General features: G+C 34.1%; 2 protein-coding genes across 2 annotated transcripts in view; one reads left to right on the top strand and one right to left on the bottom strand.

Moving 5' to 3' along the window:
- Positions 1–6,806, bottom strand: part of LOC132555537 (uncharacterized) — a 59,401-nt gene extending 52,595 nt beyond the window's left edge. Inside the window, exons 1-2 of the mRNA XM_060219885.1 lie at positions 6,669–6,806; positions 1,753–2,929 (exon numbers count right to left, since the gene is read on the bottom strand). Of these exons, the coding sequence (XP_060075868.1) occupies positions 1,753–2,929; positions 6,669–6,806 (1,315 nt within the window). The remainder of the gene's footprint in view (positions 1–1,752; positions 2,930–6,668) is intronic.
- Positions 6,807–8,440: 1,634 nt separating this feature from the next.
- LOC132555546 (CDP-diacylglycerol--inositol 3-phosphatidyltransferase-like) lies at positions 8,441–13,312 on the top strand. Its single transcript, XM_060219897.1, has 6 exons — positions 8,441–8,509; positions 9,694–9,828; positions 9,976–10,129; positions 11,072–11,153; positions 11,536–11,617; positions 12,540–13,312. The coding sequence occupies exons 1-6, from the start codon at positions 8,470–8,472 to the stop codon at positions 12,707–12,709; spliced, it is 663 nt and encodes a 220-aa protein (XP_060075880.1). The 5' UTR covers positions 8,441–8,469; the 3' UTR covers positions 12,710–13,312.
- The last annotated feature ends 12,893 nt before the right edge of the window (positions 13,313–26,205 follow it).

Here is a 26,205-nt window from a genome sequence, read left to right as displayed (position 1 = left end):
ATTCTACAGGGAAAAATTCAACTTTGCATTGTACATGCACTTAAATTCTAAAAAAGACTGAATTAGCCAACAGGCAATTGATCTTTGCATAAAAGCATTGTTAAAAAGATGTAAACATAAAGAGAAATTAGTATAAAAAATACCATTGTAAACATTGTGCAAACATATATGTGTACATTTTATAATAATTGCAAAACACGCTATTTCAATTTATACTGATCATTCTAGCTGGTCTTAATGTAAGTATATATGGGGTCTTTCTGTAATAGGAAATTAAAGTAGAGAACCCTAGAGAAATCTACATGGTCGGGCAGGTGACTCCTTTTTCAGATAACTTTTGTAGTACTGTTACACACTATCCCCTTTGAGTACTGAAAGGAAGTTGCTTTCTCTGTAGGCTATGTACAGTAGAATGTCAACATCATCTAGGTACATTTGATTGGGGCACACTTTATTTTTAAACTGCTGATTCAGCAGAAACAAAAGTCTGATAAGTGTCATGTATTGGGGTTAAACATACATATCTATAAAGAAATAATGAAGGGGGAATCCAAATGCAGTCAATGTTCTTACAAACATCAGTAGGACTAAAATGAAAGTTATGTTTTCAAGATTGCCGTTAAATTTTAGACATCTGATTAACCCAAAAACTTGTTCAGATCCAAAGATCTTTCCATAAAAATTAAAAATACAGTTTTGTATTGGTAAAACTCGTGTTCAAACCATCTTGAAACGGAAGGCTGACCTTTTAGAGAGCTATGAGATAAACAATGGAAATGACAGAAAGTGACTGTTAGCTCACCATTAGAAGAACTTAATGAATTCATGTAGGAAAGGCTTCAACAGATTTCATGAATTTAAACATTTTATATCTGTTTAGCAAACTTTAAATCAATGTTATTGAATAATATACATTAAATAATGATATTTACAGTCTTCAATCTAACCAGAGTTTCAGTTCTTGGTGTACCAATCTGGTTATCCTCACTATTAAGATAACCTAGTTTTAACACCACTTTTGTTCACTCCCTAAAGTGGTCTTAATAGCTAGGTTTCAATGTATGTACAGATCTCTTGAATGTCATCACAAAATTTTGGAAAACATGAAATAAAACTTCATCTTGGTAGGTCTTCTCAGGAAAATTTTCCGCCAGCTAAAGCAATGCCAAAAAGGATTTGTATAAATGTGCATTGCTAGTAAGAAGGTATTTAGCTAGCACTTCCAACAATGGTCATCAATCTCCTGTCCACTCATTTACCAAGTCAGTAACATAATAATCATAACAGAAAATACAATATATTTATTAGCCTTGTTGATTCTTTTACGTTTATATATATTGTGTTTTCATGCGGACAAACCATGTAGGCCTTTTGATGTAGTAAAACTAATTGTCTGAAGATCCGATATAAGTGTGCTTATATATCACTAATCAGAGGTGTTTCCAATTTTATTGTTTTTCCACGCACACGGCACACGCACACGGCACACGGCACACACACACGCACACGCACACACACACACACACAAACACACAAACACACACACAGATATATATCTATTTATATATATGTGCGTGTGTGTGTATAAACAAATTTTATAAAATTCAAACTGCAATAAAAAAACTTCTCAAACCAATGCTTTACACTATATACCAGAAAGCATTCAAGCTCTATTATAGATAAAATAGAATTATAATCCATTCAAACTTTTCAGGTTATGCATCATATCACTAAATAAATACCAGAACTCACCTTTAGATCCCTTCTTCTTCTTCTTGCGTTTCTTGCCATTGTCAACACCCAGATCAGGTCCTGGTGGAAGAATCGGTCTCCCCTCTGGAAGGTTAGAAATGTGAGCACTCTGGGAATTGGATATCAGTGTGCTGATTGAACTGCCAACCTTACCAAGTTGGTCCTGACCTTGGCCAAAGGGTGGGCCACGATCGGCAAGGTCTTTTGGTTTGTGGTAACGGGAATAAGTTGTCTCTACTTTTACCCCATGACTACTAGTGCTGCCATATGATTTGGGGCATGTACTTGTCAGTGGAAAGTTAATATTTTCATCAACACCACTGGTTCTGAGGGAAGAGGCAGTTGTGTTATGGAGGGCTTTCTTACTCCGGTCAAATGAAAATGTGGAAGTGGAGAAAGAGCCATACTCTTCTTTGCTTTCCCTTGTCATTGGTGTATAATAATTTCCACCAACTTTGTTGCGACCTGCAGCACATTTCCTTTGATACAGTTTTCTGTGGGGAGTAAATTTTTCATTATCACTGTCATCATCAGTCATGAAATCATCACTTTCAGATCGAACTGTCCGGAATGTTTTCATCTCTGTGCCAAAGTCAGAGTCGTCAATCTTATTCAGACTGTGGTCATATCTGGGTGAATCATTAGAACCATCATAACGAGGTGAATCCTTATCAGAATCCTCCACCTCATGCGCCTCATCATAGTCTAATGAACATCCAACACGTGGCTTGTGTACCTTCACTGTTGCCTGCTGTGGGGGAAAATAATCAAATGTACCATGTCTTTCTTCTCCTTCACTTTCATATTCTTGATCAGAATAGCTACCAATACTAGTAGTGGCTTTGCTAGAGTTGTAAATTCCCGAGTCATTATCTGTGCGTTTCCCATACAAATCTATGTCTTCCCCACAGTGGTCTTTGAGACAGTTGTTGAAAGCTACACTTGGTGGTACGATACCAGAGAATTTGTCATTCAGTTCAAACTCATCGTCGTCTTCACTACTCAGGTCTTCCCCACGCCTGGCCCTGGCTGACCCTTCCCCAAACCCTCCACGGTTGGTGTGGGTCATTTTGCGCTCTGGGGCCAAGCTATAATCCCTGGCGTTGAGAAACAGCTGATTGAATTCCTCTTCTGGAAGCTCAGCTATTTCTCTTGCTTTGTCCTTTATGCATTCAATCTGTAAATACAAATGTAAGAATAGAAACCCGAGTTATACAGCGCAAGTCATATTTTACCAACCTGTCTTTCAGAAACTCTTCATCTAAATATCAGAAATACTAGAAAATTGAAATCATACCAAGAGCGCAACAAAAAGCAATGTTTTATATCAAAATCCAATACTACACAATATACCACTTCAGTCAGATAGTTTACTCCGGAAGTTCTTAACATCCAAACACAAAATTACCCTCAGTTAACAAACTTCATCTCCAAACACAAAATTACCCTCAGTTAACAAACTTCATCTCCTGAAACAAAATTACCCTCAGTTAGCAAACTTCATCTCCTGACACAAAATTACCCTCAGTTAACAAACTTTATATGCAACAACAAATGGTCAGAATAAAACAACCAACAGGTTAACAAATTCTAATTATTTGATAATTAATTTTTCTGGTTGAATATTTCTCAAACAAATTGAAATGCTAGTTTCTTCTAAGAATAATTTCAACATTTAAGCAAAACCATTAAGTATTGGTGGCATGTCTGTCAAACGTTCATTATTTCTTCTTTAATTTATCAGAGTTGTAGCTTTTTTCCTTTCTAACATTTCTGTGAGACATACTCTCAACTTTGACCATTGTGTAAATATTTCTAAACTAAGATATATTCTTTATATTCAAGCTGTTGGTACCTGCTTATAAATGCTTAATATCTAGAAGACGTTTGACAAAGAGTTGAGTACAGGGCATCATGCTGGATTTCTCAAATATACATATCTGTCATGTATACGCCAGTATCATATTTATATCGCACCTGTTGCCATATATAACAAATGATAAAACCAATACCAATAGTGATAAGTAACAGATTACCTGTTCAAAATTCTTCAATCACAGTTGTTGTACATGTGATATCATAAAATACAGGTGTTCACATTTGAATTGTAAATCTGTTACAACCTATAGTTAACTGTCTATCTATTAAAATAATCACAAATACCAACTTTAGATGTGGAAAAATGTTCTCCAATTGTAAACACACTAATTTACGTATCACTAATGATCAAAGTATGTTGTAGTATTTGTGTAATTATAACCAAATACAACATTTACATATTTTTGTGTCAAATCTTGCTCATCACATCTAACAACTACACTGTGCACTGGTTTGTCTCTTGCATGCATGCTGGTTAAATCAAAGATCATGTTATTCAAACTTTGACTTAAAGATGGAAATGTTTTACCTATCAAATTAATATAGAGTGAAAGTTCTGCAGGAAAATGTGATCTATGTAATGACTGGATGTAGCTATAAGCAAGCTGTCCTTTGTATAATCTTGTTGGACCTCAGAAAAAACATATCTTTAACAAAAATTTGAATGTGATACAAATATACCTCTGTTATAACTGGCAAAGAGATTTTTGCAGGTTTTGGTAGATTCAGCACTAAAATTGGGGAATCTTATCTGCCACTTTTTGGAAGTAAATTTGGCTTGAATATGAAGTCCTTCCACTGTCATGAAGCAATGCTTACAACAGTCTGATTACAATGCAGATCATCACTACATTATAAAGATCTGGTGGTGGATGGTAAGGGGTCATCTTCAGGTGACCTTTAAACCAACCATCAAAATGTGATTGACAAAATTGTGCTATAGTCTGCTTTTCTCTGGCATATTTCATGCCATGGTTGGTTCTTATCACATAGGTAATAACCAGAGTGTCCCAAATCCTCAACAATTCCAATATAGCTGCGCCTACCACAAACTGCCTCATAACAAAAGGGGTGTACCTAATGGATGATCAAATGCTATCCGTAGATTCTCAATTTTTTTTATCTATCTATCTCACAAGAACGAAGTAACACTGCTTCTATAGTCTGTTCCATATTATTTTGCATTTTTATCCAATTTGCACATGCTGCCAAAAAGGTATGTGAGAGAAAAGTTTTGACTAGCTAAGTAATTTTATTTTATTGTAAACATTGATTCATGTGAACCTAACCTAAAACTGGTCACTGTCAGATCTTCATACTAAAGTGTATAATGATAATCTGTCTTTCAATCACATTGTACTAGCAAACATACATATTGGTTTGGAAATTTAAAAGCAGTCACATTCATATTTTGGTGAATTTTGACCAGCAACCAAATGGTAGTGATCAGGTATCCTGTGAATATGGAGATTATATCAAGGCAATAGACACTTAATGAGGATATAGTGTTTAACACATACAGGTTTGTATATACATTGATATTCTGTATCAAGAAATCTTGCACATCTAAACATGTGAATAAAAAATGAATATTCTGTTAAGGTTAGCAAACCTTATCTATCACTTACAACTCGACAAGCTTTATCAGTGACAAATCTCAAAGAAATACAAACCTAAAGGAAATGTTCATCACTGTCAAATCCTCTCTGGAACCTACATTTTCTTTCTTTCATGCAAATTCTAGATATATTGGTTAACAGCCAAAATTAAAACTAACTTTACCCTAATTCATCTACCAAAAGCTGAATTTAACTATGCACACTTGTTACATCAGATCTGTATGCAATTAAGGATGAACGAATTTGAATCCATATAAAAGTTGGTTTTAAGGAAAATCTTATTTCAAAATATGTACCTATTTATATGTCGTCAAAATTAGATATTACTATCGCCCACAGAATTCTGATAATGAGCCAATATCACTTCTAGAACAGGACACAGGACATAAACAAAATTCATGTTACAAATTTGAGTTTGCAAATAACATTTTCAGTCAAATAAAAGGTTATGATATCTTTGTATGTCATGTAATCAGCAAAACGGGTAAATTCTCAGCTGTTAGTTTAGAGCAAGTTCTACAAGGATAGTGAGAATACACTTTCTTCAATTCCTGTTTGACCTGTTTAATGCAGAGTATGATACACAAATTACTAAAAGACTAACTAAATAATAAGTATTGTAACATTTGCTTGGAGAACATCTTGATTGACCACACGGTTAGCAAAGTGTGAGTGATAGGCGAGAGGTGTCAGAACAGGGTCACCAGGCCATTATTTACCTGTACAACTTGGTCAAAGTAATGAAACTCGATCATGTAGACAAGCCAACTTTTCTAAACACGGGTAACAACATTAATATGCACCAAAAATGGGAAGTATTACTTTTTAACTTTCGTTTTAGAGGTTACTAGTTGTAAAACACTATGAAACACGACTCCTCCATATTTGAGCAGGGCAACATGGGTGCAGACATGTTGGATACACTGCCGCCTACCTGCCCGTCCTACAGAGAACACCACTCGAATGTGACAGTCATTCTCACGACAAAAATAGCATCGGGGTCATTTTCGTTGGTCCTTTGGGAAACGTTTTCAAATGCTTTCAAAACCTTGCCGAGGCAGACACGTCATAAAGGACAAGCGACACTACCATCAGACGACCACTAGATCATGAATATTTAGTAATGCAAATCACACGGGTCAAGTCAAACCCACGCAATATGTTTAGAACGTGATACAAGGGAGACAACCACTACAACTATAAAACGACAGAGCTGTCATTTTTATTTTGGTAAAACTTGGTCATGCTTGTTTTCAGGCAGTGACTGTGCAGATAAGACAATGCAAACAATTCATAAGAGCAAATAATCATTTTTCTACACGAATTAAGTTACAGAGAGTAGCTTTCTTAATACAAGCACGGAAAACAGCAGAAATGTTAGGAAAATATTCAAAACAAACGTGTTTCGATCCTCCGCACCTGACTGACAGGAAGATCCTTGGGAATAATTGCGTCGTAAATGTCAAAAAATTGATTGGGGTCCTCGTTTCTTATAGCAGAGCCCAGTAAAAAACAATACTTCCTGTTCTCTGCTACATTTTCGGCGTCTCTATCCATTTTAACGTGAGGCCATCTTGAAAATATTCACCTGAATTTTCGTCTCTAAGAAGAGATCTCGTCCTGAGCGAGATCATATCAGAACACGAGACTTGAATTCGAAAACATAAAGTATGCGGAAGCGGTATGAGAATACTTCAACGTTGATTAGATATCGTTATCAAAGTTCTGTGCACAACTTAAATGCGAAATAATTAAATGACATTCTATAAGATATATATTATGGTAACGATGAAATAGGCTTGGCATATTTTGTCGAACACTCTACGGTGTTTCGAAGAAGATATGCAATTAATGTTATGCTATTGTGTCTCCTTAATCATGTAGGTCATGTATACAATTTATTGTGGGGCCCGGAGGCTTGAAGATAGTAATGGGGCACGATTTAGTGCACAGTTAATTGAGACTTGAGACCAGGAAGGGGGAAGGGTTGTGCTGATAGCAGACAGACTGACCGAGGAGTTTTTACCTTAGGCCTATCACGAAAAAGTTTTGAATAAGTTATATATCTATTCGGTGTGTCAACAAAGCCTCCTCATCCTCTTCATCCTCCACCTCTTCTTCTTCTGGAATGTATGTTTGGGGGACGCAGTCAAAAGAGAGAGAGAGAGAGAGAGAGAGAGAAGATGTTACATATCACGAACTTCTAAGCGCGGTCTGTGTATATATATATTTAGATTTGATATAAAGGTTGTACAAACTCACAATTTAGCGTATTAGTTGAAGAGAGTTGTAAACAAAAGCTGGAGTCAGCCGATTCATTCATATTTACAAAAAAGACTGTCTACAATAGCCGGAGGGTAGAATGTATTCCATTGGACAAGTGTCCGTTGAAGGAAGGGTCATTTCATGGTGTAATTTGATGCAGATATAGATGTCTGTTTCTGTAACTGTGAGACAGGCCGTCACTGATGCGAGCTGGTTAACTTTTTTCTAGATTTAAATCTCAGCCCGTGTTAATATTAAGCATATATATACGTCTCTGTATTAAGTAACAATTTAACGATTGTCAGATTTTAAAAATTAATTTAACTTATCTTTCGATAAACTAGACCACAAAAATATTTACCTGCCCACTGGTAGATTGTCAGGAATTCAAAGGGAATAATTATTTTATAATTAATCACGCTGTCAAGGAAGAGTATCCCCATCTCTAGAAGATCATAAATAAATCGAATGGTTAAATGTGGACGAGCTAGGTTTGCAGATTTAATACTTTGACAGGAACTTACGCACAATTATTAAAGAACTATACAATAAACATTTCTAATATTTTCTTTTTAAATTCCATTTTAAAATGATTTAAATTACACTTTTCTCCGTTGTTACCTTACGATTTTTTTGTAACTTTGGATAAGAAAAGTTATGACTAATATTGTAGATATTCCTACAAGTTTGTATGTTTGTAAAGTCATTTCATCAGACAGACACGTGTCCGCGAGGACGTGTGTGTGTACAACTCTTATGACTCATGTACGATCCGTAGCAGATTCTTTCAGACATAATGCGATCCGCATAGTTTTAGCTCAATCACTACTGTGTTTGACATGCGGTGGTATTATCAGTGTTTATTACAAGCGTTCAGGTGATGCTTGGTAGATCTGCGTCTGCAAGCCAAGGTTCATGTGCGGTCGTATGCTCTTGTGTACATTAAGAAATCGACATGACGGAAAACGTGTTTTTGTTTGTCCCTAACATTATTGGTAAGTAAAAAATATTCTTTTAAATTCTTGCTATCGGCATTTGTCATAAAAGCATTTGTTATGAGACATACTTTTATGATTCAATCCAGTGACTCAAGTGGCTGGCATGGCATCCTTAGCCAGGTTCATTCGCGACCGTGAATTCGAAGCATATCGATTTATTAGCAGATATAATCAGCTTGTCTGATGACAGGCTTTATATGTAGCCAATGCACGTGTGCTCATCAGTTATTTTATGTGCAAGTTATAGTGGCCTGCACAATAAATAAACTACAGGAATATTATTCTCATTAATGTGTACTGGTGTAACCAATTTGATGTGAAAACTACTATATATGATATCCAACTTAGCTAAATACTATGTTATACCTTAAATTGGGTGTTAACTAGCTTTTAACATACTTGTAAAGTGGTTAAACAAGCTTTCTGCTGACCAATTATAGACTGCATTTCATGATTGTATGATTAGAGTTATTTGGAGGACCAATGTTTTGCCATATTCTATGTTTTATTTACCAGTTTCATTTTTGTTGTGTTTTTGACTAAGGCTTGGGAGGGGCGAATTGCCCCAGTGGTTTTCTCCTCATTCCATTATCAGTTCATAATGTGATTCTGTTATATTGTGTTTCTGTCTTGACAAGGAGGTGCATTGCCTTGAAAATTTGACAAATCCTGTTGTTCTTACAGTGAATTACTTTCCATCTAGCACTCCTGCTTATATATCAGTTCAAATAATAGTAATACACATCCAACTGATATGTACTGTTTTTGAGCAGGTAATCAAATTGGTGTTATTTCTTTATGATATACAGCTAGTGAAGGCTAAATCTTCTTTTGCTTTGGGCTACAATACTTGAACCATTCATTGTTATATTATCTTATCTTGCGAACAATTGTGTAACTACACAAGTGTAAACATGTGTATGTCTGAAGGCTATTTACGTAATGTTAGATAATAGTCTAACAGCTCTATCCTACAAATAAGGTTTGATGTGGCAGATTCAATTTTGGGAAAATGTTGATAATTATGTTCTATTCATAATGGTTGATAAGCAAATTTCAACTTCATAAAGTTTTAAATATGATGAAAGAAGTAAATTTATTTGGAAAATTTCTTTTTTAATAGGTTTTATTTTAGAAATATTGAAGATGCATACTAAATTGTGAATGTCTGTTGTCCACAGATTACTTGCGAGTGATCACAGCTTTTGTGTCCTTTTACTACATGCCCTTTGACCCATGGAGAGCCTCTTTCTGGTACTTACTCAGTGGCTTCCTTGATGCTATTGATGGTCATCTTGCACGGATGCTGAACCAATGTAAGTCAACACATATACCTTGAGAATTTTAGTAAAGTGTTGTCAACATGTCTCTTATGGCTTTTATTGTAGACATATCTGTATTGTTTTATTGCAAAGCAAAATATGGACAAACATGACAGTGGTTTTATAAATTATTTGTTACAGCTAGTAAGCTGGGGGCATTGCTGGACCAGTTAATTGACCGATGTGCAACGATGTGTCTGTGTGGGGCACTATGCTACTTCTACCCTGATTATCTCATGTTCTTCCAGTTCTACATGGCACTGGACATCACTAGTCACTGGTTCCATCTTCAAAGGTAGGGTCTGTTTTGTATGCACATCGCTTGTGACAGGATTCACCTTCAAAGATACACATTACTATCTTGTCACTAGTTCTGCAACAGTGGTAGCATCTGTTGGTAAAGTACTGGTCACTGGTTCCATCTATGGTTCCATCCATTTGTACATCTTACTAGTTGCTGGTTCCACCTTCAGGGGTTTGTAGGATCTATTTGTACATAGAACTAGATCACTGATTCCACCTTCAGGGTTATATAGGATCCATTTGTACATCTTACTTGTCACTGATTCCACCTTCAGGGGTATATAGGATCCATCTGTACATCATACCAGTCAGTGGTTCCACCTTCAGGGATACATTGGACCCATTTGTACATCTTACTAGGCACAAGTACCACCTTCAGGGGTATGTAGGATCCATTTGTACATCTTACTAGTCAGTGGTTCCACCTTCAGGGGTACATAGGATCCATTTGTACATCTTACTAGTCAGTGGTTCCACCTTCAGGGATACATAGGATCCATTTGTACATGAAACTAGGTCACTGATTCCACCTTCATGGGTATGTAGGATTCACCCACAGAGGTAGAAGCTATGCAGTACAATTTGAAATGGGAAGAAACTTGAAACAAAGTCTCATATCATTGCCTGTGTGTTCTTTTGTTCTTCTCTGGTATTAAAGTGTTAATGTCGGCTCTACCTCTTTGGGTATACAATAGAAAATACTTCATTGTACCATGTGGATAAGATACATTGTAACTGTCCTTGAATGATATGTTTGGTAAAAAAACTTTTCGATGTGAAGGCACTATGACATTGCCTGTAATGACCACATCATTTGTTGAGATGCTCTTCATGTTATCCTGGATGAGGATGAAAACTGCCAAACAAGTGAAGTTTTCTATAATGAATCAGAATTGCTAGTATTCAATATTGATTGATGAAATTTTGTTTCCAGCACACTGATGAAGGGTGCCGGTAGCCACAAGGTTCTTGACCTGTCAGCAAACCCACTGTTGAGGCATTACTATCATAACCGGGTATGTTTACACTCAGCTTGTGTGTTGACAGTGCATTCAAAACATACAAACACAATATATATATATCAAGGACCCAGATTTGGCAATAGGTTCTTTAGCCTGCTACCCACAGTATTTCATGGATATGTATGACATTAGAAAATCACTTAGATGTAAAATCAGGAGCTTTCAGTTGGTGCCAGCATTTTTAATAAATGTCTTTTCCCCTGACACATTTTGACCTTGCGATAGCTGTATGCATGGTGATATTTCAATGTAATGGTAAAGCTTATACTTATATATATATATATTACAATGCTGTCCTCTAATTAAAGGATAGAACTGAAAGATAATCTGGTCATCAATTATCATGTCATTTAAGATTTTTTTTTTTGCCTTGCAGAAAATCCTGTTTGTGATGTGCTCGGCTAATGAACTGTTCTTCTGTATGTTGTATTTAACACACTTCTCTCCTGGACCCACAAGTAAGAGTTACCTCTCTTTGATAGTAATTGTTGTGTAAACTTTAGCATGCAGTCATTGTAGTGACTTTCTTTTTTGGACATTACAATAAAGTTTAGTAAAGTGTAATGCTGTCATTGCTAGTTAATTGTACATTGTAGCCCTGTCTAAATGTTGATGTCTCACTCTTTGTCCATCAACATTTGTCATGTTGTAATGAGAATGTACATCCCAAGGGCAATCTCTGGCTCAATATAAATCAATATACATGTCCAGGAGTTGATTTGTGTACTTTGTGTGCCTTGTTTGGTTTTTTTCCCTGGAGTATTGAGCTGTGCTGATACACCCACAGGCAAGAGAATAGAGTTACAATGAGTGACATACAAGCCCATACTTCTATATCATGGTGATACACCCAAAGGCTAAAGAGTATATTATATGTTACATGGGTTACAATAACAATGGCTAGCAACAGAAATTCTTAGTGATCAATTTAAATTTACTCTTAATTTTCTTTCTGGTACACACTTGTTTTAATGATCAACATCATAAGGCAAAGGATTGAGCAAACATTTAAAGAACTCCAAGTGTAATATCGAGGTACAGAGGTTAACTAATTTTGGTATTTTGTGAACAGTATCCATGCCAATGGGTTTATATCTGTGATCAATGAAGTAGTAACAATAGTACGGACAAGTCAATTGTCAATTTTATGTGGCAATCTGCCCCTTTATGAAGACACAAATGTTACATAAATTACATCACATACATATAACATAAAACAGATACAAAGTTATAAACTAAAATCAAGAAAGTTAGTGTAAGTGGATGTGTCTCGATATTCTCTTTGGCTGATGGATGCCGAAGGTCCTTTATAATTTGATATTACTAATTTTTATGGTAAAGCCTGTCAAAATGTAATGAAAGTATAATTTATCATTGTAGTGGGAATCAGCTTCCTCTCCATGGGGTTGTGGCAGGTGATTCTCTATCTAACAGCACCACTAGCAGCTGTGAAGACCTTCATCAGCATGGTCCAGCTGTGGGCGGCCTGTAAAAATATTGCCGCCATTGATGTAGCAGACAGAGAAGCTGCCAGACAGAAGCAACAGTGAGGAATCCGTCCTAGGTCTGTGACCCAGACATATGTAAAACGACACCATTGTTTGAGTTTCATGTCAATGTTTTATTGGATTTGTCAGCATTTTACCAAATGTTCACTTCATTCGGTAGTTTGCAAAGCAATCCTCATTGAAGATGTGAAAGAAATTCTTAGAAATCCTTGATGGCTTTGTATGGAAGATGACTAAATTTTTGTAAGCTCTTAGATAAAATTGAACCATGTCTTTGCCATGGTTGTTTAGGTCATTCTGGTTAGATAACAAGGTTACCAAGACTCTTGTTTTCATTCGTGAATACATTAGTTTTGAGGGTTGATAGATAAGTTGTTATGATGTTTAGGACTTTGTAATTTGTAATCCTTAATCCTGGTTACCGAGACTCTGGCATTTGGTCACTTCTAGTAAGGTTATGTTTTTGAACATATAAAATCATGCTTTAGTCAAATAATTGTTCTGTTAATGATGTTGACTTTTTTGTTCTGTTATTGGACAAGTTTTATTATAAAACAAAATACATATTTTCATTTAGACTTACAAGACATAGCTTATATGTTAGGCTAAATATGTTTCTCTCTGAAAATATCTCTGGTTGTCAGTGAAGGCGAAACATGTTTCTCTCTGAACATACCTCTGGTTGTTGGATAAAACTAAACATCTTTCTCTCTGAACATACCTCTGGTTGTCAGGTAAGACTGAACATGTTTCTCTCTGAACATACCTCTGGTTGTCAGGTAAGACTGAACATGTTTCTCTCTGAACATACCTCTGGTTGTCAGGTAAGACTAAACATGTTTCTCTCTGAACATACCTCTGGTTGTCAGGTAAGACTGAACATGTTTCTCTCTGAACATACCTCTGGCTGTCAGGTAAGACTGAACATGTTTCTCTCTGAACATACCTCTGGCTGTCAGGTAAGACTAAACATTCTCTCTGAACATACCTCTGGTTGTCAGGTAAGACTAAACATGTTTCTCTCTGAATATACCTCTGGTTGTTGGATAAAACTAAACATCTTTCTCTCTGAACATACCTCTGGTTGTCAGGTAAGACTAAACATGTTTCTCTCTGAACATACCTCTGGCTGTCAGGTAAGACTGAACATGTTTCTCTCTGAACATACCTCTGGTTGTCAGGTAAGACTAAACATATTTCTCTCTGAACATACCTCTAGTTGTCAGGTAAGACTAAACATGTTTCTCTCTGAATATACCTCTGGTTGTTGGATAAAACTTAACATGTTTCTCTCTGAACATACCTCTGGTTGTCAGGTAAGACTAAACATGTTTCTCTCTGAACATACCTCTGGTTGTCAGGTAAGACTAAACCTGTTTCTCTCTGAACATACCTCTGGTTGTTGGATAAAACTAAACATCTTTCTCTCTGAACATACCTCTGGTTGTTGGATAAAACTAAACCTGTTTCTCTCTGAACATACCTCTGGTTGTCAGGTAAGACTAAACATGTTTCTCTCTGAACATACCTCTGGTTGTCAGGTAAGACTAAACATGTTTCTCTCTGAACATACCTCTGGTTATCTGGTAAGACTAAACATGTTTCTCTCTGAACATACCTCTGGTTGTCAGGTAAGACTAAACATGTTTCTCTCTGAACATACCTCTGGTTGTCAGGTAAGACTGAACATGTTTCTCTCTGAACATACCTCTGGTTGTCATCATGGTTGTCAGGTAAGACTAAACATGTTTCTCTCTGAACTACCTCTGGTTGTTGGAACATGTTTCTCTCTGAACATACCTCTGGCTGTCAGGTAAGACTAAACATGTTTCTCTCTGAACATACCTCTGGTTGTCAGGTAAGACTGAACATGTTTCTCTCTGAACATACCTCTGGTTATCCTGTGACCAGATTTAAGTTTTAAATTCATTTTTTAAGATTTGTTTTGAAGACACTTTGATAATCATTGAACTTTGATCTCTATTTTGACTTTTTATTATGAGTGTGGTTTTAAAGATGAATTTTTAAAAGAAATTGTTAACTGTTAAGAGAAAAAGGTGTATATTTTAGTTTTTAAATGTGTATGAAGATATGGGAAATAAGAGGGGATCTCATTCACTAAAGATATGAGTGGAACATTTAGTGACATGTTATCCTCAGCTACTAAGCTTGCCAAAAAATGTCATCGATAAATAAATACACATATAAGGAAATCAGAAATTTTCTTATTTAAAAGTGTGATGTGACAAAAAAAAACCTTATTAAGGGTCACCTCAACTGACTTGGAAAAAATCTCAACTCAAAATACTTTATTTTTGAATTTGATTTCGAATATAAAGTTTGTCATTTTTATTTTACGCTCTCAATTAACTGTAGGTGTTAACATCTGGCTTTGTACATTTTCAATATCAAAACTTGCAACTTTATGTATCAGATCACAGACTGAAGGATTTGTTTAAAAAGGAAAAAAAGGTGGTGTGTAAAATTTATTTGGAAATTGAAATCACCTATCCATGCAAACATGTAATCTGGGTTGAGTTGATACTCTGGTATGGTCCCAAACTATACAAAGTTAAATATAAGTTACTTACTGTGTTCTGGTTCCATTTCTAAATTATCATTTGCAGACATAGAGAAAAAAGTTACAGAATCAATCGGCATTCCAATATATATATATATATACATTAAATTTTCTGGGAATGCAGACTTGTTATGTATGGGGAAACCTATGTGTGAGTTTTAGCTGTATATCAGACTGAGTTTAACTGCAATACCATTGTATATATGTATGTAGAAATTGTACCTATATTATTTAGTTTTACGTAATCCATAGTCCGAGCTGTTGAACGGATAATGGGATGTTATAATGGGAGGTAAAAGCCTCGGAAAGACCCATACGTCATCTTGTGAGATGTCATGTAATCAGTATGTTTCACTCTCTAGACATGCCATCTACTTCTTTTATGTTCCAGGATTTCAACTTTTATTCTGTTTTCTGTTGTTAAATAATTCGGTGTCACATTTTTATTCATTTTTTTTAAAAGAATGCCATGTCTGTTTTTGATTATTTAATATTATATAATTTGAGAATAAGAACATTTTATGAATTTTTTATTATTATATCATAATAGAGTCTTTATCTTCAGTGTTTTTGTATTTTTGTTTTTTATTATCAGTTGACTTTCAAACCAATATGAAAAAATGTGATAATGATATCAAAAAAATGTTTGTTGCCATAAGTTGCATCATAAAATTATTTCTTTTTTTTCCCAGTAAGAGTTTAATCTGTTCCATGAATTTTGTTGATGTTTGACAGAAAGAAAACATAGCAAACATCAAGCCCTAAAATAACGTGAAATACAAGACTTTTGTTCAAATGTCTAAACTAAAATGTCCATTCTTTTTGACATAAAGGTGATTTTTTTCATTAAACATGTTAAATTAGAGGAAAATGAACAACTTTTAGTCCTGCAGTAGATTAATTTCAACAGTGGAATAGATAACAAACTTAGGTATCTGTGGATGTGTGGAACTTAGGAATATTTTTCCTTGAGTTTGTTTAACATAAAAAGTCACATTTATGTGGACAAGTACATGAGAATCAAAACCTGATGGGACCACATTAAAAAGTTATTACATAATAAATATAATCTGTTATTGAAGGACCTAATGATAAAGGGTGGAGCATTGTAAATAGTTAAGATAGTGTTTGTGTACATAACTTTGTGATACTTTGTTTTGTAATTAAGCTGGGTATTAGTTACCACTGTGTTAATTTCTACTGTTTGATTAGAAAAAAAAATGTTATAGAACTTTGTACAGATACAAATTGACTGTTTTTACAGTGATCAGTTTACAATTTATTTTCATGAGACCATCTTTTTAAATGTTTAAAGGAATGGGCCCCAAAGTCCCATCAAAATTCTGTACTAGACTGATGACTCACATGTAGATTAATCACTGGTTTCATTGTCCTACATTGATCCAGTGTACAACCTTGGAAATAGTCATTCTGATATAACTACACAGATATCTGTTACACTATGTCATAGGTAGGACCTTAATCTCTTCTTTTATCACTTTTTTTAATTTAGTGTTTCTGTTGTGTTAGTGCTGTTTGTGTAGTCTGTATGTTTTGTGCCAATTTGTTGTTTTAGAACGCGATTTTCTATGTTGTTTTGAAGTATTCCTGTAGGTATATATATAACCAACAACTGAATGTCTATATATCAAGTATTGAAATTAGAATTGTATTGTCTTTTGTAAAATTCTTCATTTCTTCCCTTTCAGAAATTAATTGATTTTTTTCGCACAAATTTAAAAATCTGAAATTATTTTATAACAGTGTTATGTAAAGATATGTTATGACCGTACAAATATTCTGCCTTAGAACTGTTATCTTACCAAGATTTGATGACACTTTTTAAGTGACATTTTGAAGCTACCTGCATTAGTCTGAAAAGCATCAGGATATGATTGTCGTAGTCGTACATTACAATATCCATGGCACATTTGAACCAAGATTCTTGTTACTGTACTGATGATTTTTGTATGTTTTCCCCTAAGTGTAAGGTAGGGGAATGTTTCCCAGGGAGAAACAATGTTAACTACAGAAGAATGTGTCGTATGAAGAAATGTCACTGCAACCGTATTGACCATATTTAATTCTACTTGTGAGTTAAGATGTTCCAGCTTTACTTTTGTGACTTTAATTAATTGTTATGTGCAATATTTTAATAAAAGATTTGGATGAATTTTGCAGAAATGTGAATATTGCTTCTTATTTTTCATTGATATCAATATGTATATATACATATTACTGAATAGTTGTTATTGAGTTTGTTACTTGAAGTTTTCAAGTCAAATACGATCTTTCTTTAGGAGTGGCTTGTTTGTTTTTATATATTAAAAGATTAAATGTTGCAGTGATAACGTGCTTCCAATAATTCTAAATCTTAAAACAAAGATAGATTAATAAATTAAAAACAACTGACATATTGAAATATCATGTACATTTATTTGTTGTGAAATGGCAAATTAAACTTATTTACCTACCCAGGTATTAAGAACAATATTTTTGCTAATATGTCTATTTAACCTTCAAAATAACTATATGTATGCAGTATCTATTGCACACAACTCAGTAGACTCAACTTGTGTCAGTTTATATTTAGTGATGAACATCAATTACAAATTGCAGGAACGTAGTTTGTGATTCAAGTTTAATTTGTTTTTATAAGTTGGCTTTTATATTGGATATGAATGACGACAGAATGCAGCTCAATGCTTATATATATTTTCTGTTATTGAAATATTTTTATTTTTTAGAAACTTCATTCAAACTCGGCATGAAGTTGAAGTGTCATGGATGATAAATATAGGATATTGAATGATTTCCTTGTTTGATATCATATAATTACATTTTACGAGTATGATGAGTGAAATATTTATAATATATCTTTCAGGAAACCATGAAATTTTCTTTTTATGATATTTTTAACAAAAAAAAAAAAATTCTGATCCAAACTTAAATCAGTGTTCAAAAAAATTTGGAAAATATTAGCACATTGTGTGACTTCAGATAGGTTGGTGTTATACCTGAAAACAAAGCAAGCCATTTTGAATTGGCCACTTTGTTCCAAAATGTTTTGATGTTCATATGAAAGGAAACATTGAAAATCACACAGAAGATGTATATGTATATTTCACTGCCAAAAATGTAATAATATTTAATGAGCCTCCATCTCTCGGGGCGAGTCATTTGTACCCAACAATTATAATAATATCAGAATATAGGCAGTACAAAGGTTATATATTATGACAGTACCATACTTATAAACAGTGATTCCTTTATCAAAGTGAAACCACAAGTTACACTTAACCCTGTATATAGCTTATAGTGCAGTATCGCTCCAGACCTCAAAAACTGCAAATTTGTAATTATAGAAGTCAAGTAAAATACGGGTACCATGTTAATTGTGATGATTTAAGTATCAGTTCGGTCTGATGTGGGGACTTTTTCAGTGTTTTAAAGGTGCTAATGTTTGCAATAAAACTGTTTTGGTTCTCTAAAAATCTAAATATTTACCAAATATCCTATCACTCTATTTAAAATATAGATTTCACATTCTATATCTTAATGTTTTAAAATTTTAAAGTTTTAAATGAAAATGATTTATATATTACATGTATAGATAGTGTGGGTTATTTTTTGTAGCATGATTTGTGATGTTTCTGTATAATTGTAAGAAATATATTTGGTTCCTTTAGAATATTTTAACCAAACATTTGAAGGATTTATTAGATTATTGATATAGAGTTTTAAGGGATATTGATGTTATGTGTAGAACAACCCGACTGTGTGTTCGTGGTAAAACATTTCTCACCAGTAGCTACTATTTATTGTTAAATTATTGTACTATTACCTATTAATTAAGGTATCAATAATCTTGAAGAATATTTTGTAATTAAAAATCATGTCATACGTCAAATCGTCTTTGATGATTTATTTGTTGAAAGAAAACTTGTCGTGAAATGCAGATATTGCAAAATCATGATGGATGTTATTTAGGAAAATAGATGGGCGTTTACAGAATAAAACAATTAGTCTTTATATAGCCTACAATATATAATTATTTCTGTAGTTTTACATATACTAAGCTAGTATGTACTAGACACAATGTACCGTCTGAGCCTCAGACTAGTAAGCCAGAGGTCCCGGGTTGGAATCCTAGCGGAGGGACTATAATAATGAGCGCTGTTACATGAGTAAATAAAATAATGAAGAAAAACAGAAGACGGTAAGAAGAGTAAGTCTACCATAAAAAATGTTACGTTTATGACGTCAGACAAATTAAAAGGAAAATAGGAAAATTACATTATACTTTTATGTAGACAAATATGCCTTGATAGTATAAAATATGTCGAATTACATAACTTAAACATCTCAGATTAACAGTCACTGAATGTACAAAAGACGAGACAGAAACAACCAAATTTCATCTTTAAAATGAATTCGTAATAGACACAAAGTATACATCTAATAATTCACTTAACATTTGAAGATTTGAAAAACAAATTGTTTAATTACCTTTCGATCCGTGTTTTGACATTTGATTTTCCTAAATCGGGTCTAGTTCATCTGTTCCTGTGAAGTATTACAAACCGGTTAGATTTTATGACGAGGTTGCACTTATCGTGCATTATTTGTAAACTGTATAAATCTATATCTTATAATAAAATGTGTTGAAAGACACTACCCAATTTTTAAAAATATTTAAAATATTACCCAATATTGGAAAAACACATGAAATGCATTATATATGAAGTACACATCCACGTTTATTTTGGCACAGTTTCCTTTCTCCGTGTCCCAACCCGAACGACAATAAATGGCTCCAGCATTATCATTATATATTTAATTTGTTTAAGCCGATTTGGATTATCGTAATTCGCCATATAAATTTCCCACTTAGGCCGCCTCTCATAACTGATGGAACCTACCAGCAAGAAACAGCTGGGAGATGCAGTGTGATAATGATGAAATTGTCTGTTGTAAATTATTGTATAACGGTATACTATCTTCTATAGATAAATCCAGTTAATTGTAGTCAGGTTCTGAAATGAGAACGAGACATAAGTTCCAACACTAATCATTACTTGGATGTCGTCGATGAACCACAAGACGCTTACCATGCCGGAACATTTGAATTTGTTCTTGTCAAGGTTTGCCACGTTAATCTTTCTCTTTAATTATATTCTACACTTCCTTCATCGATTTTGAGTTGAATATGATTTGCTTACACGTCCATCACATTCTATCTCCCAATCAGATATCTACATATATCTCGTGTTGTAACTTGATGTTTTATCTTTCTCGGGACAAACCCTTGGGTACCGAATCGATTACGACATACACAACACGGGCAGGGAAGCAGGGTTAATTTTAAGTGATATCATCTCTCACATCACAGCGTTTTGTGTAAATCTGTCATTGCTGATAAAGAAGTGGTTGCAGTGTAAAGGACAGTAAATATTACCTCAATTCTTCTTTATTTCATACACCTGGTGAAAACATTCTTTATCAATAAGACATAGAAGATGACGTTGAAACCCAAGATACTATAGGTTTTTTTTTCTTGTTTTCGATTGTTCGCTACAGATCTAAATATAATCATCCAATTATCCTGGATTCAACGACAGGTTATTTGATATTAAAATTCTTTAAGAAGTTCCTCACAAATGCAGTTTTAGTCAATCAGCAGAATTTGTTTCATTGATAACATGAATAATTGTTTGTTACTTTCTAAAGGGAAAGTGATTTACAAATACCGATTCATGTTTAATTTTAGTATTCTCGATAGATGATGAATCTTTTACTTGTTTGAGTGTACTACGTTAATGATATTGTGTTTAATTAGAATGTTTTTATACATATGATTGAACTTACGTAATTTCTACCTGTTTGCGTTCAGTTGATTGTTTGAAACAAATGAAGATCTGACATTGTGTAACCAGTGGTACAGAGTTAGGTACAGGTAGGTGATCACAAGTGTATCAGCCCTAGGGACGCGTGAAATATCTAGGTATCATGTTGTTATCATAGTTCCTCAAATGTTTACATAACACCAATAGTTTATCCCCAACCCCTTTCATTTTGCATCGTTGGTCTCGGTCATATATTGTCTCCTACCTTCATCCTCAGTTTTACAAAACATTTGAGAACTAAAATGATAGAGAGGCAGACAGATATCGTATTGAAGAGACTGCGTCATATACGTCTACATTAAAAAACATTACATAGTCTATATTACAATACATTATATAGTCTATAATACAATACATTATATAGTCTATAATACAATACATTATATAGTCTATAATACAATACGTTATATAGTCTATAATACAATACATTATATAGTCTATAATACAATACATTATATAGTCTATAATACAATACGTTATATAGTCTATAATACAATACATTATATAGTCTATAATACAATACGTTATATAGTCTATAATACAATACATTATATAGTCTATAATACAATACATTATATAGTCTATAATACAATACGTTATATAGTATATAATACATATGCGTTATATACGTCTATAATAAGCGTTGTATACGTCTCCTGGTAAACGTTAAGGAGATTATTTTGTAAATATTATGGTCACCATCTTGATCACAATGGAAATTAATCCTATCGTGATATAGCCGTCGATATTTTCTATATTCTATCAAATTTTACACAATAATTTCATTATTATCTAACTATTCCACTGGAGCCCATATCTCTGGTGACGTCAAATGTGATTATAATCCTGTCCCAAGTGGAGGTCAGTCTGTACATAGTTCAGGGTAACAAACAGGAGTACTAGGTCACCAGAGATCAAATGATACGGAAACGTAGCATTAAACCATTGTACGACTGATGTCCTCGTACCTCACTTAATTTTTCGATTGAGAAATTACAGGGTGTAGTAATGTTGATGTCGTTATAAACAGTAACGAGAAAATACCAACATGTCAACATTATTGTAATGCAAACGCAAATTCAATAAAACTAGGAAAATATGAACAAAAAAGATATTTACATGGAGACTCATGAAAAGTACAAGGAAAATATAACCAGATTTCTGGAAGAGTAAAGGTCTTCTGCTTCATCGACGACACTCGACATGAATGCCACGGTCAAGCCAAGTAAGTGATGTCACGTTCTCAGATGAGAACAAAGTATACAACGACGGAACCAACAGACAGAATAAAAAGCATCAAACATGCCCAGCTTCATGTCGCACAAAGAAATAGAATATTTCTCAATAAGATCACTATGAAAACGTCTCAATAATTTTTATCAACCTGCATCATTTGAAACCCTGTGTTACGTATTTGTCCGCCAGTTGCTCGAAAATATTGATACTTGGAACAGACCCTTGAATATTGAATGAAGTGTGACATGTACACACTATAGGCTGGTGATGCAGCTATCATCACACTCATCATGCAGCTTGGTAGAAAGATGACCATGTTGGTTTCGTTGTAGGAAAGTTAGTGCTAGCTGCGTTCTTAGCTTGGTAATACGTCTAGTACCGTTTGTGTGAAAATATTTTTAAAATGCATACATTTTACACGTGTCCCTAGTTTGACAAGGCTTTAAGTTATTGTTTTATTTACACGTGACTCTTGATTGAGAAAGTTTCAAAGTTTCCAGAAAAGGTCGTGGTAGGATTAGGAAGGTTGGATAGAACGACGAGGAATGAAATGATAGTTTGTAGGGTGATTTCACATGCTCTACAAGACTATATAAAACTTATTTTAACGAATAGTATTTCAACAGATTCCAAAATAGTGTTGATCTAATGTTAGATCAACCCTATCATGTAGAAACCTATCCAGAAATAATGGTTGATACCGACGTAACTTAATCAACTTATCATAGCTATTTTTTTTTTTATGAAGTGGTATCAACGAAAAATGGTATGAATTTCCACAGGGATAACTTCAAGCACAAGATGGGGAATGAATTACACGACAAAGATAATTATTTAATGCACTGTCATTCATTCTAAACCTAGAAAGTAGAATATTAAGATGACGAGTTAAAATAGGTCGGAGGATTCTGGTGATTTTTACATATAGAGTTTTTAAAGGCATTCCGAGTTGGTTGGTTTCCGATTGTTTTCTAGAGTTATCCACTGTCTGATGTTTGTTGGTGTAAATGATTACCTAGTACTTGATTATAATTTGAAATAAGATAATTTCTATTATTTCTCAATAGGTATGGGTTTCTATCTCCACCTAAACCTGGTAACAATGTATGTTATGAATGAGTCAGTCCATTATGCATTTTGTAAAAAAATATAAATCTTATTTGTTGTAGTCTGCTTATTAAGGCTTCCCATTCAGACCTGTCTATTTCAAGAACTATGAATATTCAGAGCAGGAATGCGAGTTTTGTAACCTCTTAGCATTATGAAAATATCACTAACGACGCCTTCCGAACGGTGTAAACACCAGTGTAATACGTGTATCGTGTTCTATGTAGCAGACAAGGTCAAACATGTACCTTTTAAAAATGAAACATGTCTGACCTTTGACACATTCCAGAGATATGAAAAGTTACATAATAACATGGTATCAGTATCCTAGTCCGACTGTAAAGTATTAGTATCCCTTTACTGAACATTTAATTGATAGCGTCATTGCAAAGAATACATCTGAAAGACACCATTTAGGACGTCCGAGGATGACAATTATACTTTAAAGATGATAACACTTCTCAGGTTCGGTTCAACTGAATTTAATAATTTAATTCTTGTCTTAACATGATGTTTTCAAATAAATTAGAGAGCTGTATACGGACACGATAAGAGCACGAACGAGAGACGAAGACCACTGGAAAAGAACAAGGAGAAAAAAAATCAAGCAATTACGAACATGTCAACATAAGTTCTTGAAGGGTAATTTTTCAACCTTCGGCAACATCCATGTAAACCTAGGTCATTCCAAGTGAACTAATGTTCCAAAACGAGAACCTGATTTATAAACAACGAAACTACCTGTCATACTAACGAGAATAGAGGCGATATCACGATGTAGACCATAACCTCAACCTACATCCCCAATAATCTTCATCAACATGCCTTTTTCAAAAATCTGTGTCGTAAATTCTTCGTCATCTTTCATGGAAACAGTGGTATCGAAAACAAATAGTTGAGAATTAGGGTTATTGCTAACAAGAAGAACTAACAGTGGGGAAATTGAAATCACGAGCCTCTCGTCATGGTTTCCAATCGTGGTGGGTTTATATGATGGACAATACCAATTATTGTCTCCTTGTCCAATTTGAAGCTGGAAAACTGTGTTTCTATTTTATAGGCTCTATAATTAATTCAAATATGAAACTAGACAAGAGAAGGAAATAACGTAAAGAGACGACAATCCTCTTATAAAAGATTTTTATTGTAAATCATCTATTTTAAATCTCAAAGAATGTCGAGTTCTCAGTAGTACCAGGATTGTATAGTCTGTATTTGTCTGATAAAGCACTCCCATTCACAGGCAGAACACATCATTTCTGGTCGTTTTAACAATCACTGTCATCACGTTAAGAACACTCGTACTTGAAGTTTAAAATGATTATCTAGATTTTGACGACCTTTGTTTCTATCATTTTTGATTATCTTCAGTATCGTCCAAGGTTTTATAATCCAAGCCCTTGATATCACTGGAGAGTCCTGGAAACAGCTGTATGATGTGGACTAATTCATTGCTTGACTTTACTGTATCTAAGTTTGTATTAAAAGGAGCTATTCACATTGTGTGAATCCTTTCATCACACCTTACTTACGTTACAAACAAAGTTCCAGGCATGTAAGGCTATGTAGTAATACCTATATTCCCGGTAGAATGATTATATAACAGATATCCAGCGATACGACCGAAGTTAATGGTCTACTTTACTTTGTATGTACACTGTAGTGGACATTGTTCACGTGTGTGTGTCTTTGTATAGTAAACGTTGTTGACATTCCTTTGTGTTGATGCGGTGTTATACATCTTTTAGCTTTGTTCTGCTTACCATGTATCTCCTCCCTATGTTATTTACATATCAAAGTTGAATCGATAATCAACGACCTGTTCCCATTATTACGATTTTCGTGCAAGAAGTCGTCAACTGACTGACAAACTCGTAACACAGGGGTTTAAAAGATGCATTTGCTGAAAATTTGCTGAAAGTTTTCTGATCGCCATAGTGATCTCATTCAGAAATATTCTATTTCATTGTGTGATATGAAGTTGGAAGTGTTGTGATGCTCGTTAGTTTGCCTGTTGGTTCTGTTGTTGTATACCTTGTTATCATTTGAGAACGTAGCATTACTAACATGGATTGACCAAGATTTACATGGCAGGTGTCGTCGATGAAGCAAAGGACGCTTACCCTTCCGGAACACATGGCCTTATTCTCCTTGTACTTATTCAGGAGTCTCCGTGTAAATATCTTTTTTGTTAATATCTTGCCCTGGTTTTATGGAATTTGAGTTTGTATTATGATTATATCGCCATGTTGGCACTTTCTTGATGTTACGTATACTTTTATATTTTGTGGTGCTATATCTAAGACTAATCTAGATTTTAAAAAAAACCTGGACGATGATCAACTCGCTATTTTTGATGGCCTTGACCTTTTACATGTGAAGATGCTGATTTATTACGTTTGAAGACTGTATCTCTTTCAAAATTTCTCAAGTTATTTTTATTATTTATAATGTCGCATTAAACTGTAATTTTTAATAACGTCATTAAGTGTTGTCTTTTTTTTCTTGTTGCAGTTAAAAAAAATATATAGTTTTGATCCGAAGAGAGTTTCTGAAACATGAACTGGGAAGAGAAATACAAGTAAATAGATCACCTAGAAACAGCGTAAGACCGTTATTTGTCTTTCATTTCGTCTAAAACATCATAAAACGATTAATTGTATAGATGATCCAATTATTCGTGATAGTCAGTAAAATTAAATTTGTCC

Source organism: Ylistrum balloti, unplaced genomic scaffold (genome assembly GCF_031769215.1).
Source record: "Ylistrum balloti isolate Yb309-2 unplaced genomic scaffold, AGI_CSIRO_Ybal_v1 Utg370504, whole genome shotgun sequence".
Classification (NCBI taxonomy): Eukaryota; Metazoa; Mollusca; class Bivalvia; order Pectinida; family Pectinidae; genus Ylistrum; species Ylistrum balloti.
The sequence above is the reverse complement of the archived record's forward strand: the minus strand, read 5'-3'. Positions and strand labels throughout refer to the sequence as shown.